At 36.6% G+C, this 16,940-nt stretch overlaps 1 protein-coding gene across 1 annotated transcript; it reads right to left on the reverse strand.

The window, feature by feature from the left end:
• Window positions 1–1,081: 1,081 nt before the first annotated feature.
• On the reverse strand, window positions 1,082–7,927 carry LOC126660035 (uncharacterized). Its single transcript, XM_056104083.1, has 9 exons — window positions 7,718–7,927; window positions 4,514–7,654; window positions 4,090–4,176; window positions 2,991–3,272; window positions 2,667–2,778; window positions 2,169–2,182; window positions 1,721–1,835; window positions 1,254–1,486; window positions 1,082–1,090 (listed from the first exon to the last, which is right to left on the reverse strand). Exons 1-9 carry the CDS (start codon window positions 7,925–7,927, stop codon window positions 1,082–1,084), a joined length of 4,203 nt encoding a protein of 1,400 aa, XP_055960058.1.
• Window positions 7,928–16,940: the final 9,013 nt, after the last annotated feature.

A 16,940-nucleotide genomic window follows, 5' to 3' on the forward strand; every position in this document is an offset into this window, starting at 1 on the left:
TCTGGGCATATCGCACCTCTAGGCGAAATGCTACTGGAGTAAGTCCATTTATGCTAACCTATGGTCATGATGCAGTGTTACCCATGGAGGTGGTGGTGAGGTCATTGAGAGTAGCTAAGCAGAATCATTTGACTCCAGAAGATTACAATGAAACCATGATGATGGAGTTAGAAAATCTAGAAGAAGGGAGACTTCAGGCTTTAAACAATATGATTATACAGAAGAAGAAAGTCTCCAGAAGCTACAACAAGAAAGTTAGACCTAAGACATTTCAAGAAGATGAGCTAGTATGGAAGTTGATCTTACCCCCTGGTACTAAAGATAGAGAATATGGGAAATGGTCTACTAATTGGGAAGGGCCATTCTTAGTCCACAAGGTGATGAAGGGGAATGCGTACTGGCTATCAAGTCTAGAGGGTGAGCCTCATAAAAAATTTATTAATGGAAAGTACTTGAAGAAATACACTCCCACCATCTGGGAGAAATACAACTTAGAAATGACTTAATGGCTTTTAGCCATACATGTACTGCAGATTATGTAACTTGTTTTAGCAAATATCAGTACATGAGTTGTAACATTGTGGCTTTTAGCCAAATGTATTATCAGATTTTTAGGAGTTTGGCTATTTCGGCTAAACCTGTACTTTTTCATTAACTTATGGATTTTGGCACAAGATGTAATGTAATGGCTTTTAGCCATTTTTGATAATTAAAATTCTAAAATTTGGCTACTTTAGCTAAATTGGTGAGGCTATAATTAATCGACTATAGAAAATTAATTCCAGCAGTTGGTTCTAGAAGTCGACTCCTAAAAGTTGATTCCTAGAAGTTTTAGAAGTTGACTCCTAAAAGTTGATTCCTAGAAGTTCTAGAAGCTGACTTCTAAAAGTGGACTCCTAAAAATTAATTCCAGAGGTTTGTTCTAGGAGTTGACTTCTAAAAGTTGATTCCTAGAAGTTCAAGTTGACTGGTCAGTTGATCCTCTAGAAGTTGATGTCACGAGTTGACTGTCAAAGGTGGAAAGTCAAACTCCTACTATGTTTATAAGGTCTCTATTCTGCTAAGACTTCTTAAACTTTGGCTAACTAAGCTAAAGGGATAAAAAGAAAATTCAACAACATTCAACAGCAAAGAAAAACGGCCCTGTAATGCAATGCATGGCTGTAAGTGACATATGTGATTTGTTCGTGAAACAAGTCCTGGTATGGACATCACATCACTACACAAGTATATGGCTAAAGCCATCTTCATACCAGGAACATAAACACATAGTGAAAATGCAATGCATGGCTGTACCTGTAAGTGAATCTTGGTGTGGAACACGACAAGCAAACAAATGGCTGGAGAGCCATCTTCACACCAAGACATTTGAAGTTTAGAAAGTACCTGAATGGCGTCTCTGTGATGCAATGCATGTACAAGTGTATAGGTGCAGGTGTAGTGTCACAAAGCAAGTACTGGCCAAAAGGCCGTGTAAGAAAAATGTCTGAGATAAATAGAAGGAACATCATCCAACAACTTTTTAAGATACTAAAGTATTACAACTATCAACTATTTAATTAGTTCGATATACAAATACTGCTGAATAATGTCAAAGTTGGTGGAGGAGTTCTGAGCAATGTGCAACAAGTGAGATGGAGGGAAATTTGAAAAGAGATGCTACAGCTCCAGCTTATCTCATTTTTATCGGCAAGCAGACTCCGCTTTCACTTTCACAAACTCTGGGCAAACAGCCTATAAATTAATGACATGATGTTCTTCTTGGATGGCAACATGCAAAGGTTGAAATTTGAAAAACACAGGATCTCAGGAGTCGACAATGCCATCTTCTTATCCTGTAAGTCAGAGAATTTTAGTTAATCATTTATGTGCAAAATTTCAAAATTTAAATTGGCTAAGAAAAATAGTGCAGTTGGAAGTTTCAATAATGATACATCTAAGTGTATAAACCAACTACGTAGCCAATTTATATTTTTTTACTATTGCTCAAATATCTATACAAAATTGATTAGACACATAGCATATTAAAATGATAAGTTTAGGCTTAAAACACAAATATGGCCTGAACATATTATTTTATTATTCAGCTATTTGGAGAGTTCCTGAACTTCAAAACGGCTTAAGAAAATTAGCCAATTTGATAGAGATAAAAGATTCAAAGTATTTACAGAATCTCTAAGGACTAATCAAAAACTTCAACCATTCGAGCAAAATTGCACATAATGATTCACTTCAAAGTTTCTTTGCCAATACACCAAATATTTCATATCCAAACCACTCGAACACATGATAATAGAAACAAGTGAAATTCAAAATTTTACTTTCTATTATTATAATTTGTTGAGTCGGATTGTAGATTGTGGCTAAACTAAAAGATGGATTGTTAGCCGTAAAGAACGAAAAATTAGAACTTGTTGTTAGTTTGATATTGCCGATATAAAGGAACCAATTCATAAATTTGAACCAAATTTCAGTTTTTCAAAGATGTGAAATTGGTATTTGACTTCGGCACACTTCATAAATTCAATTTTATACAACAAAGATATTGGCAAAACACATGAATTTCTAGCATTCTTATACATATATGTTTGAAAGTTTCTGCGAAGTAAACAAAATATAGTGACATTCATGTTAACTTTTGACAATTAAAAAGGGAGAATAGATACCTTCAATGTTGAACACAAGTTGTTCGAAGAGACTTGTTTCTAGTTGAGTGCAGGAAGTGCCCCTGTCCACATAGCTCCCTACCGAGCTGCTGCTCAGAATAGCTGCTGGAGTCTGCCATTCCATGCAGAAATTACAAGCTGCTCACTGAAGACTCCCCTGCCAAGAAGTTTCGCTGCCATTTAGATTTTTTCAGTTGACACCAACTTATCGGCTGAAATCAGATTTATGAGATGAATATACACTACTTAAATGCAAATATTGGGCCAAAACATGTTAATGAGTGTAAAATTGAATGAGATAAAGAGATAGCACCGAACGAGGACCTGTTGCTGCTGTTGCCGTGGGTCTGAAAGGTAAGACAGCTGCTGTCCCGCCTGAAAATTAGAACATGGCCGAAGATCTTGAGAAGCTTGTTCTTGCGGTGAATCTTGGTGGAGCTGCTGCCGTGATGATTTTATCGCCGCCGTTGTAGAGAAGGGAAGATCCGCTGCTACTACCGCCGGCGTGAAGAGAACTCCCAGCTGCTGGACTTGTGGAGCTGGTCGGCGAGGGCGAGGAGCTGCCGACTGCTGGCAGCGTGGTGGCCGGCGGTTCCTCCTTCTCAACTTCAAGATTTGACATATTTTGGGGTCTATCAAATTTTGGATTAGGAGAAGAATTGGGTTTAATTTTTGAATTAGGGTTTTGTTTTAAACTTTTTGGAGAAGATGAATTTGAAATTTTTTGATCTTCTAAAACCTTTTCACACACTTTTGAAACATTTGAGACCATGTTTTCTAGATAATTTTCACCTTTCCATAAATTTTTATCAATTTCAGAAAATAAAACCTTAGGCCTAACCATTGTGAAAGCTAAAATTTTAAATTTTGGCTAAAAGAAATACATATAAATGGCTTTATTTCTAAAAAGCCAATTATATAGGGGGCATTGTTTGCACCAAAATTAAAAATATGGCTTAAAGGCCATAAAGCCCCTATTCTTTTCAAAAGATAAAAGAGGTATTATTAATGATTGGTTTAAATTAATTTCTAGAGGTTGACTAATGTTGATTTTAGAAGTTGATTTCTAAAGGTTGGTTTCTAAAGGTTGATTTCTAGAGGTTGACTAATGTTGACAGAAGTTGATTTCTAAAGGTTGGTTTCTAGAGGTTGATTAATGTTGACAGAAGTTGATTTCTAAAAGGTTGGTTTCTAGAGGTTGATTTCTAGAGGTTGACTAATGTTGACAGAAGTTGATTTCTAAAGGTTGGTTTCTAAAGGTTGATTTCTAGAGGTTGACTACTTCAGAAGCTAATTCAAAAAGTCCAAACCCAGTTGCAGAAGATTAAGCCCAAATTTGAGATGGCCATTAAATATTAATTTAAATGGCCCATAAGCCCAGGAAGTCCATTCCAGAAGAAAAGAAGTTAAAAAGCACGTGCACCAGAAACAAAACACGATTGGCAGTTCCTGAAGGTGGGGAAGAACGTGTGCAGTTGGTACATGAAGCAGCAGTTTTCAAATGATGAAGCTATAAATAAGAGAAGAGCAGCCAATTTGCAACCCCCGATCAAATCCAACAAAAACCAGCCCAAAGGCAAAAACACTCAACACTTAGCATTCTCAGTTTTCTTCAATCAGTAAAGAACTTTACGATTGAACTTTTGCAATTTCTACTCAAACACTTGTATTTTCATTTCATTCAATTAGTAAACACATTTACAATTGGATTCTTTGTTTTAGCATTACTTGATTGGAGTACTTGTTATAAGGTTAACCAAACCCCAATCGCTCGTTTAAGAAGTTAAGTTACATTTTGGAATCCGCTTCCTGGCACGCCCGCATTTCACACGCTTGTTGTTACAAACGCAAAACGCCAGTAACAGAGGCTCACCCTCTAGACTTGATAGCCAGTACGCATTCCCCTTCATCACCTTGTGGACTAAGAATGGCCCTTCCCAATTAGTAGACCATTTCCCATATTCTCTATCTTTAGTACCAGGGGGTAAGATCAACTTCCATACTAGCTCATCTTCTTGAAATGTCTTAGGTCTAACTTTCTTGTTGTAGCTTCTGGAGACTTTCTTCTTCTGTATAATCATATTGTTTAAAGCCTGAAGTCTCCCTTCTTCTAGATTTTCTAACTCCATCATCATGGTTTCATTGTAATCTTCTGGAGTCAAATGATTCTGCTTAGCTACTCTCAATGACCTCACCACCACCTCCATGGGTAACACTGCATCATGACCATAGGTTAGCATAAATGGACTTACTCCAGTAGCATTTCGCCTAGAGGTGCGATATGCCCAGAGTGCTTCTGATAAAATCCGATGCCAATCCTTTGGATTTTCTTCCAACATTTTTTGAACTATGTTGATGATAATTTTATTAGAAGATTCAGCTTGGCCATTGGCCTGAGCATAATAAGGTGTAGACGTCAATAATTTTATTCCATAATCAGTGGCAAATTCTTGCATCTCCTTACCAGTGAACATTGTGCCCTGGTCAGTAGTTACTGATTGTGGAATTCCAAATTGATGAATAATTTCCTCTTTAATAAATTTAATAACATCTTTTTGCTCTGTCTTTACCAATGGCTTAGCGACTACCCATTTGGTAAAGTAATCAGTAGCTACAATTATGAAACTGTGATTTTTAGAAGATGGAGGATATATTTTACCTATCAAATCTATGGCCCAACCTCTGAATGGCCATGGTTTGATGACAGACTTCAACTCAGCAGCTGGAAGTCTTTGTATGTTTCCATACCTTTGGCACGATTGACAACCCTTTGCAAAAGTCATACAATCTTTTAGGATAGATGGCCAGAAGTAACCATGTCTTCGGATCAGCCATCTCATTTTCACTCCGGATTGATGTGCTCCACAAACTCCTTCATGAGTTTGTTTCATGACCTCTAGTGCCTCTGTAGTTCCAAGGCATCTTAGCAATAGGTTGTCGAATCCTCTTCTGTATAAAACATCTTCTATGAGCACGTAGTTAACAGCTCTCACTCTTACTTTATACATCATCTTCTTGCTAGGATTCTCCAGGTACTTTTTAATGTCTCTCCTCCAATCCTGTACTAAGTTATCATCAATATTGAAAATGTCTAGTTGTACTCCTCTTTTAAAAATTGAAGGGTGAGTTTTTCTTTGTACCATTACTAGTCGGTGAGTTAACTCCTCCGACAGACGTAGGCCAGATGCTAGCTGTGATAATTCATCGGCCTCCCAATTTTCCTCTCTAGGAACATGTACTAATTCAACCTCTTCAAAACTCTCTATTAACTGTATAGCAATAGCATAATAAGAAGTTAAAGAGTAACTCATACATTTATATTCCCCGGACACTTGTCTAATAACCAATTGAGAATCTCCAATTATTTTGACCTTTTTAGCACCTAGATCTAGGAGGATTTCTAATCCAATAATCAAAGCCTCATACTCAGATTGATTATTTGTACATTCAAAGTCAAGATTAAAAGACAAGGAGGTCTTAGCTCCAGAAGGTGATACTATTATGATTCCAGCACCCGCAGACCTATCTGTACTAGACCCATCAAATTTAAGCATCCAAGGTCTATGTTCATTCATAAAAACCGGTAAGTCAAATTTACTTTCATCTCCTAGGTTTATACATGGATGGTCGGCTAGGAAATCTGCTAGAGCCTGACCTTTGACTGACTTCTGGGGATGATAAATCAAATGAAAGTCTGCCAAACTTAATAACCACTTTCCAATATTTCCTGATAAAACAGGTTTGTTTAGCATATATTTCATCAAGTCGGTTTGAGACACCACATAGACTCTATTACTAAGCAGATAGTGTCTTAACTTAGTGCAGGCAAAAAACAAAGCCAGACACAATTTCATGATAGGAGTGTATCTAACCTCTGTAGATGTCATCGAACGGCTCAAATAATAAATAGCCTGTTCATGTCCATCTTGGTTGCTCTGGGCTAGCAGACACCCAATTGAACCTTCGGCTGCTGAAATGTACAACCTCAGAGGTATACCCTTTTTGGGAGGCATCAATACAGGAGGCTTCATTAGATAATCTTTAATTTCATCAAAAGCCTCTTGATGGATGGTTTCCCATCTGAAGACATCCTCCTTTTTTAATTTCAACAGTTCTGAGAACACTTTTGTTTTTCCTGCAAGATTAGATATAAATCTCCTTAAGTAATTAACCTGCCCAAGAAACCTCTGAAGTTCTGTTTTATTTCTAGGCGGTTTAGCTTCTCGAATAGCTTTGGTTTTGTTTTGGTCCACTTCAATGCCTCTTTCATGGACCAAAAACCCCAAAAAATTTCCAGCTTTTACACCAAAGGCGCATTTCAAAGGATTGAGTTTTAAACAGTGAACTCTCATCCTCCTAAATGCTTCCTCTAGATTTTTCAAATGATCTTTCATTAGTTTTGATTTTACAACAACATCATCAATATAAACCTCCATAGTTTTACCTAAGAGGTCGTGGAAGATGGCATTCATAGCCCTCTGATATGTTGCACCAGCATTACGTAAACCAAACGGCATGACCACCCATTCAAATGTCCCAATAGATCCTGGACATCTAAATGCCGTTTTGGAGATGTCTTCTTTAGCCACCATAATCTGGTTATATCCAGCAAAACAATCCATAAAAGACAAAAGAGAATGATTAGCTGTAGCATCAATAAGAGTGTCAGCAATTGGCATAGCATAAATATCTTTAGGAGTTGCTTCATTTAAGTCCCTAAAGTCTATGCATATTCTAAGTTTTCCATTCTTTTTAACCACTGGAACAACATTTGCTAACCAATTACTATATTTAGCAGGCCTAATAAAGCCTGCTTTACACAATTTTTCAATTTCCTCTTTTACCTTTAATTCAACTTCTTTTGACACTCTTCTTGGAGGTTGGCGGTATGGCTGAAACTCGGGCTTAATAGGTAGCCGATGTTCTACCAATGTCCTGCTTAACCCCGGCATATCAGAATATTGCCATGCAAAGCAATCTTTGTATTCCTGCAAGAGTACAGTTAATTTTATTTTTAAACCAACCTCTAGGTTTTTACTAACAAAAGTTACCTGAGGTTCCTCAGAGGTTCCAAGATTCACTTCTTCTAACTCCTCTCTAACATGAATGGCTTCATCATCTATCCAGGGAGGTGCTTTTTCTAGCTCCTCCAAGCCAATCTCATGATCTTCAGAAACTTCTTCTTCTTCATAAACCACTTCAGCATCTAGAACCTCTGCCAAGTTGTTTTCCTCCATAATTCCTTCCATAATGTACTGCATACGTTCTTTTAAGATAGCAGATGCAGCTGCTGCAAACTCACTAGAGGTGAGCTTAATCATTAATTTCTTCAATGGTGATGGAGGAACACGGCTTGTTGTATGGAATAATAGCCGTTGATCCAAGTATCTCAGTTGCTTTTCTTTTGACCTCTTCATGCACATTTAGAGGTTTGTCGGATTTCTCTTTCTTCTGCCCTTTTTTACTTTTCCCAGTAAATTGGATGGGGCCAACACATGAGTCATAATAACGGGCTTCTACCATGTTGGTGGCAGTGGTAAATGGCTTTGTGTCTGCCCATACCACCTCCACCTCATTTCCCTTCCAAAAGAGCAGAAACTGGTGTAAGGATGAAGGAACGCACCAATTGGCATGAATCCAATCTCGTCCCAAAAGAGCTTGGTAGCTGGCTGATGAATTTACAACAAAGAACGCCGATAGGGAAGTTTTGCTCCCTACAGTTACCTCTACTGGGAGAACACCAATAGTTTTTGTGAGCTCTCCAGTAAAGGCAGACACACTAACCTCTGTAGAGATGAGATCTTCTGTAGTTTTTCCTAGAGGTTGTAGCATGTTAAATGGCATAATATTCACGGCAGAACCATTATCAATCAAGACTCTGGAGGTTGGTTTGCCATTGAAGTGAGCCTTTATGTACAAAGGCTTAATATGTTTGGTCATTGCCTCTGCAGGTTTGTCAAAAATCACCCTCTTCGGTCCACCATTTGCAGCTTCTTGTATGGTGACCTGGCTGCGGCACTCATCTTTTGGAGGTTTGGATACCTCCTCTCTCTGAATTTCTTCTACTTCCTCAGAGTTGTCAGGACCTTTGAAATCACTTGGAAGAATCAAGGAGAAAGCATTACAAGTGAGGGGAATCTCAATTTCACCCACTCTGATGGATCTCCTCTTATCACCTTCTGTGTCTGATTCTGAGTCGCCATTCTCTAGAGACCTCCTCTGAAATTTGCCGCTTTCTTTAACGGGTGGAGTATCATCAGTATCCTCTTTCAAGAGGTCGTTTAGTCTCATGCCCTCCTTTAGGATTTCCTCATCTACGAGATCATCCAACTCCATGTCGTCTTCTAGGAGATCATCTAAGTTCATGCCATCTCCTGCAAATTCTCCTTCAAGAAAAGCTTCCAACTCCATATCCGAAATTTCCTTCTTCGAAGGCACGTGGGAAGTTTTATTTTTCACTTCCACTGCCTCTGAAGATTTTTGGCTTCCAGATTGCTCTTTCTCAATTAAGATCTTCTTTGACCCCTTTTCCTCAACAACTTTTCTAGGATCTTCCAAGTGCCTGGACTGCCACTCGTTTCTTGCAGCAGCCCTCAACCTCTGGCGCCTCCTCTTCTGAGTTCTTGTTAGTGGAGGCGGAAACTTCTTGTGATAATTGGTATGCCACCTTGGACTAGGAGAGACCAATGGTGGTACCACGAATCTTTGTTCTTTTCTTCGGTTTTCAAAGGTAGAAGGAACCTCTGACTGTTTTTCTTTAAGTACCAAAGGAGCTTTTGGCTTTTCCTCCCTAGGTGCCAAAGGAGCTTTTGGCTGTTCTTCCCTCTTCCACACGAAGGATCGCCTCTCCTGGAAGACATGCCTTTCTGGCCTCCTTTGATAGTAAGAGGCCCTGTTTTGTTTTTTCAAAAGAGGGCGGTTAGTAGAAACAAAATTATTAGAGTTTCTAGATACCTGCCTTCTTTCTCCTCTGTAATCCCGCTTTACCTCTGCTCTCCTTTCCCGTTCGAATTGCTCTCCCCTGACTCTTTGGTCATTTTGCTCCCTGATTCTGAGCTTTCTTTTTATATCTAATAACAACCTCAAGTCAAGTTCCGAGAGGTCACTGGCATTCACAGACGCCACAGCCGGAAAAGGATCTTCATCTATTACCAGTGCCTCCTTTTTTTCTGGGAATTTTAAAACTCCCTTGGCAATCCTATCCTGTATGATATTTTTGAACCCCCAACATGAATTGGTTGAGTGGTTCCAGGAGTTGTGGAACTTGCAATACTCTCTGCCTTTCAACTCATCTTTTGAAGGCATTTTATGATCCGGAGGCAAAGTAATGAACTTCTCTTTCAACAGAAAATCAAAAATTTCTTCTGTTTTTGAAACCTCAAAAGTATACAGAGGTTGGGCATTGGAATTCTGTTTCTTCCACCCATCAGGTGCTTTTTTGATCAACATAGGGCAGGTACATGAACCGGTGGCCGTGAGGTCGGCTACCGCGGTTTCATATGCTCCCACCTCCTGATAGTAAGTGCCCATTGCCACCTTCTTCTTGTGGCTTTCTTCTCTTAGGAGTTCTTCATATTCAGAGACTTTAGCAGCTAACTCATAGAAGTCCCTGAATTCCATCCCCTGGAACTTTTTTCGAAGCTCAATGTCCAAGCCCCTCTGAGCCATTTTTACATACTCAGTTTCTGGTAGAACAATTTTACACCTGCTCCTCATTCTTTTGAAGCGGTGTATATACATGTCGGCATCCTCTCCCGACCTTTGAGAAACTCTTGACAATTCTGCTATGCAAACCTCTGGCTCTGCACGGTAAAATTGAGTATGGAAAAGCCTCTCCATCTCCTGCCATGTGAGCACTGAGTTCCTGGGCAAAGTAGCATACCAAGTAAAGGCAGTACCTGTTAAAGAATTTGGAAATAATCTCAGCTTGAAATTTGCAATGTTATCTAGGTTGGCCAAGACCCCACATTGAATTGTGAATTTCGCCACATGCTCAATGGTGGAGTGGCCATCCTCTCCAGAGAATAAAGAGAAGTTAGGAATTTTATAGCCTCTACGGTAAGGATTCTCCCTGTCAATGACATCTGGATAAGGCTTGTGAAATTGCGGTCGGTCAATCTGCCTTAGACCTGGACCATACAACTCCTGAATTGCTTCTCTTACAGCCTCCATGTCTAGTTGCCTTCCCAAAGGTTGGGGTGGCACCTGAGGCTGATTTCTCTCTTGGGGCATGTAATTGCCCCCCGTGCCCAGAGGTTGAGGAAAATTTTGATTAACCTCTAGGTCGTCCGAAGTCGGACAATTAGCACCTGCATTAAACGGCCTGGAATTCCGGCCAGTTTGATTATTAGTTTTAAAAGAATTAAAATACACAGGTTCATCTCTTTTGTGAGGAGGAACGTACCTTTCTTCAGAGGGCGGGTTTAAGATTGGCACATGACTAGTGCTCCCAATCTCCTGGATTCCTCCAGATGGCTGCCCCCCGTGTCCCTTAGGATCTTGTTTGGCCGTGTTAACAGCCTCTGGTACATCACCACCATGAGATGACACTTTGACAGCAACTATCAATTCTGCCAAATAGCGTTCCATTTCGAACTGCTTCTTATCCATTACCTCATGTTTCTTGGTCAACTCGGCTTGTGCTTGGTTAAAGCTAGCCTGAGTCTGTTTCATGTCTAACATGGCTTTTGACAGCATGTCTAAAGCCTCTACCAATCTTGGCTCAGAATTTCGCCGAGTTGGTGTCTGTTGCTCTCCAAAGCCAGGAGGCACATCATCACTCGCCTCTCCTAGAGGCAAATTTTCTTTTTCAATGCTTCTGACCATGTGAGCCACATAGTCTCCATGTCCTACATTTGTAGCAGTAGGATCATCCACTGTATCCTGGGATACAATAACATCTTTTCCTTTTTCACTTCGAGTTCTAGCCATAACTCTTAGTGTCCCACTGGGCGTGCCAAAAATTGTTACTGGCGTTTTGCGTTTGTAACAACAAGCGTGTGAAATGCGGGCGTGCCAGGAAGCGGATTCCAAAATGTAACTTAACTTCTTAAACGAGCGATTGGGGTTTGGTTAACCTTATAACAAGTACTCCAATCAAGTAATGCTAAAACAAAGAATCCAATTGTAAATGTGTTTACTAATTGAATGAAATGAAAATACAAGTGTTTGAGTAGAAATTGCAAAAGTTCAATCGTAAAGTTCTTTACTGATTGAAGAAAACTGAGAATGCTAAGTGTTGAGTGTTTTTGCCTTTGGGCTGGTTTTTGTTGGATTTGATCGGGGGTTGCAAATTGGCTGCTCTTCTCTTATTTATAGCTTCATCATTTGAAAACTGCTGCTTCATGTACCAACTGCACACGTTCTTCCCCACCTTCAGGAACTGCCAATCGTGTTTTGTTTCTGGTGCACGTGCTTTTTAACTTCTTTTCTTCTGGAATGGACTTCCTGGGCTTATGGGCCATTTAAATTAATATTTAATGGCCATCTCAAATTTGGGCTTAATCTTCTGCAACTGGGTTTGGACTTTTTGAATTAGCTTCTGAAGTAGTCAACCTCTAGAAATCAACCTTTAGAAACCAACCTTTAGAAATCAACTTCTGTCAACATTAGTCAACCTCTAGAAATCAACCTCTAGAAACCAACCTTTTAGAAATCAACTTCTGTCAACATTAATCAACCTCTAGAAACCAACCTTTAGAAATCAACTTCTGTCAACATTAGTCAACCTCTAGAAATCAACCTTTAGAAACCAACCTTTAGAAATCAACTTCTAAAATCAACATTAGTCAACCTCTAGAAATTAATTTAAACCAATCATTAATAATACCTCTTTTATCTTTTGAAAAGAATAGGGGCTTTATGGCCTTTAAGCCATATTTTTAATTTTGGTGCAAACAATGCCCCCTATATAATTGGCTTTTTAGAAATAAAGCCATTTATATGTATTTCTTTTAGCCAAAATTTAAAATTTTAGCTTTCACAATGGTTAGGCCTAAGGTTTTATTTTCTGAAATTGATAAAAATTTATGGAAAGGTGAAAATTATCTAGAAAACATGGTCTCAAATGTTTCAAAAGTGTGTGAAAAGGTTTTAGAAGATCAAAAAATTTCAAATTCATCTTCTCCAAAAAGTTTAAAACAAAACCCTAATTCAAAAATTAAACCCAATTCTTCTCCTAATCCAAAATTTGATAGACCCCAAAATATGTCAAATCTTGAAGTTGAGAAGGAGGAACCGCCGGCCACCACGCTGCCAGCAGTCGGCAGCTCCTCGCCCTCGCCGACCAGCTCCACAAGTCCAGCAGCTGGGAGTTCTCTTCACGCCGGCGGTAGTAGCAGCGGATCTTCCCTTCTCTACAACGGCGGCGATAAAATCATCACGGCAGCAGCTCCACCAAGATTCACCGCAAGAACAAGCTTCTCAAGATCTTCGGCCATGTTCTAATTTTCAGGCGGGACAGCAGCTGTCTTACCTTTCAGACCCACGGCAACAGCAGCAACAGGTCCTCGTTCGGTGCTATCTCTTTATCTCATTCAATTTTACACTCATTAACATGTTTTGGCCCAATATTTGCATTTAAGTAGTGTATATTCATCTCATAAATCTGATTTCAGCCGATAAGTTGGAAAAATTGTTACTGGCGTTTTGCGTTTGTAACAACAAGCGTGTGAAATGCGGGCGTGCCAGGAAGCGGATTCCAAAATGTAACTTAACTTCTTAAACGAGCGATTGGGGTTTGGTTAACCTTATAACAAGTACTCCAATCAAGTAATGCTAAAACAAAGAAATTCAACTGTAAATATGTTTACTAATTGAATAAAATGAAAATACAAGTGTTTGAGTAGAAATTGCAAAAGTTCAATCGTAAAGTTCTTTACTGATTGAAGAAAATTGAGAATGCTAAGTGCTGAGTGTTTTTGCCTTTGGGCTGGTTTTTGTTGGATTTGATCGGGGGCTGCAAATTGGCTGCTCTTCTCTTATTTATAGCTTTTTCCTTTGAAAATTACTGCTTCATGTTTCAACTGCACACGTTCTTCCCCACTTTCAAAAACTGTCAATCGTGTTTTGTTTCTGCTGCACGTGCTTTTTAACTTCTTTTCTTCTGGAATGGACTTCTTGGGCTTATGGGCCATTTAAATTAATATTTAATGGCCATCTCAATTTTGGGCTTAATCTTCTGCAACCGGGCTTGGACTTTTTGAATTAGAGTAGTCAACCTCTAGAAATCAACCTTTAGAAACCAACCTTTAGAAATCAACTTCTGTCAACATTAGTCAACCTCTAGAAATCAACCTTTAGAAACCAACCTTTAGAAATCAACTTCTGACAACATTAGTCAACCTCTAGAAATCAACCTTTAGAAACCAACCTTTAGAAATCAACTTCTGAAATCAACATTAGTCAACCTCTAGAAATTAATCTAAGCCAATCATTAATAATACCTCTTTTATCTTTTGAAAAGAATAGGGGCTTTATGGCCTTTAAGCCATATTTTTAATTTTGGTGCAAACAATCTTATTTTATTCTAAATATTTCTTGATGATTGTTTTATCTACAGGGTGTTTCCGAGAAGTGAGAAGTGATGCTTTACCCTACGAAGAACAATAGCTTGTATACTGACAAAAATACTATTTGCACATAATTATCTTGTGACAAGTTTTCTTATTGAGATTTCCATTTGAATTGACACATAATATTTGCACAGAAAATCATGTGACAAAAGTTTTCTACAGTTGATACATTAGCATTCGAATGATGATGATGATGTTTTGTTTTTCTATAGTTTGTTTACCTTTGATCTGAGTGGATCTGTTACGCGTTCCATTTGTTGTGTTTTAAGTACCTATTTACTCCTTCTGTCCAAGTAGCTATTTTTAATTCATATGATTGAAAAGGCAGATTTCAAATCGTTCTAATATTAGGATTGCTTAAGTTTTAGTTTATTATTATGTTTAAGATATTGAATTTCATAATCAGGTGAACTATTTTTCTACAAACTTTTGCTAACGAATTATGCGGCTCAGTTCTCCAAAAGAAATACCTTTAAAAAAATTAAAAAGCATGTTAAAATAAGGTATAGTTCAGATTTGTCTCATTCTCTTCAAAAAAAAAATATAGAGACAAATGATGAAAAATATAACAATTAATTAATTTTAGAGAGATAAGATAATTCAAAATTTTAAAGAGTTTTTTTTTTTAAAAGTACAAATTTGTAAATTTTGGATAGAGATAATTTGGTAATTTTGATGAGAGGTTCATAAAATTTCGAAGAGTGAAATTTCAAATTTTTAGAAAAACACAAAATTTGAAAAGAAATAATTCAAAAGAATTAGAGACCTAAAAATTAGAGACCTAAAAAATTTAGACAGAAAGTTCATAGAACGTTTCAGAGAGACATTTTCTAAGTGTGAGTATTTATCCTTTTCCAAAAAAAGTGTGAGAATTATATATTTAAGATATTTTTTTGAGGATATATATATTTTAGAGGTAAAACTTTGAAAAAGGATATTTCATAAATTTTAGAAAGAAAATCATAGTTAGAGTAAGATCATAACAATCTCAAAGAGAAATAATTTCAATAAGTGGAAATTGAAAAGGAGGTAATTCATAAATTTTAAAGAAAAAAGGTGCAGGGATAAAAAGTTCACATCTTTCTTTAGATAGGTGATTTTGGCCATCAAATCTCTTTAAATTTTTCAACTATCACTAAATATATATGGCTGTGTCATATATTATCAATGATTTTTCCGTCTTCTTTTTTGTTTCTTCTATCTATAATTCTATATATTTATTTACCCATATGAATTATGTCTTCTTTAAATTGTGAACTTTGCACAGTACTTCTTGATGTTTATATGAAAATTCAAGTCTTATTATTATCCGAGATACCACACTCTTTGAGTGCCCTTTCAGATCTCTTTATGGTCTAAAAATCAACCGAAACAAGGGTTGTTGAAATTTGATTTTTATTATATTTACATCTGAAAAATTTATTTATAACTTGAATTTTTAACACTAGGATCTAGTTTCCTAAATTTATAATAAATTTATTTAGAGTTTCTTTGTTATGATTATTAGATTTGTAAATCTTATTTTTGTATGGTTTATCTTCTAAAAAAAACCCACCTTTTAGACCCAATTTGTTTGCATTTGCAAACTCACGTTGTAAAACCACCAAATATACTTAAATTACGACCTTTCACTTTCAATTGCACCCTTAAGCATCCAATTGACCTCTTTTCACTTGAAAAAAAGTTCAAATGAATACTTTAAATTTTACCATATAATCTAAATAGGGCTTAATGTTATATTTAAAACAAAAATAAAACTATTCTTTTTAAAAATTATAAAACTTAACAATAATCTTTTATTTAATATAAATAAATATATTTATTTGATAAAAATTCATATCCACAACCACGCCGTCTCGACTCTACAAGATTTTTGACGATATTCCGATATTTGAATGATTTTGTCCCACTATCCGACCCACTAAAGGAATTTATATTCAATAATTCTTAAAAATAAAATAATTTTTCTAAATATAAAATACCCATTCGTCTTCCTCAAGACATGTTCGTCTTCCTCATCTGGGAAAGACGAAGGAAGACAAAAGGGTTTTAAATTTTTAATTTTTTTTAAAAATAAAAATTATTTTATATTTAACAAAATTCCACATGTCTTTTTAATGGATTATGGGTAGGAGAGGTGTGAAACTATTCATCATTATGACTTTCAAATGAAAACTTACAAATTTGAAGTTTTCATTAAAGTAGGGCATTTTGTGTTGATCAATAATTACTAAATTTTTAGAATATAGACTATTCAATTTTTAAAATTTTATTCAGAATTTTTTCAACGAGTCATGTTGAGATATTATGAAATTAATTAATTTTTAGATTTTTTGATTCAATACATTTATAACAAAACAAATGATATATGATTGAATTATTGTTTAGTAGCGTTTTAATTTTAAAAAATGTATATGATAATACTTATAACGATTTAACTATCAATATTTTGACAACATTAAAAGTTATTGAGAATAATTATAAAGAAGTATTTTTTCTTATTTTAATATTATTCAAACTAAACAAATTATATATTTATATAGTTTAAATTTTTAGTGTATATATAAACCCTCCCATATAAATTTTTTGGATCCGACAGAGGGGCTGTTGGATTATATCGAAATAATTTAACCAAATTAAAATATAAACTACCAACTGATAACCACTATTAACTTAATTACAATTTTAAAATTAGATATGT

Source organism: Mercurialis annua, linkage group LG8 (assembly GCF_937616625.2).
Source record: "Mercurialis annua linkage group LG8, ddMerAnnu1.2, whole genome shotgun sequence".
NCBI classification, from domain to species: domain Eukaryota; kingdom Viridiplantae; phylum Streptophyta; class Magnoliopsida; order Malpighiales; family Euphorbiaceae; genus Mercurialis; species Mercurialis annua.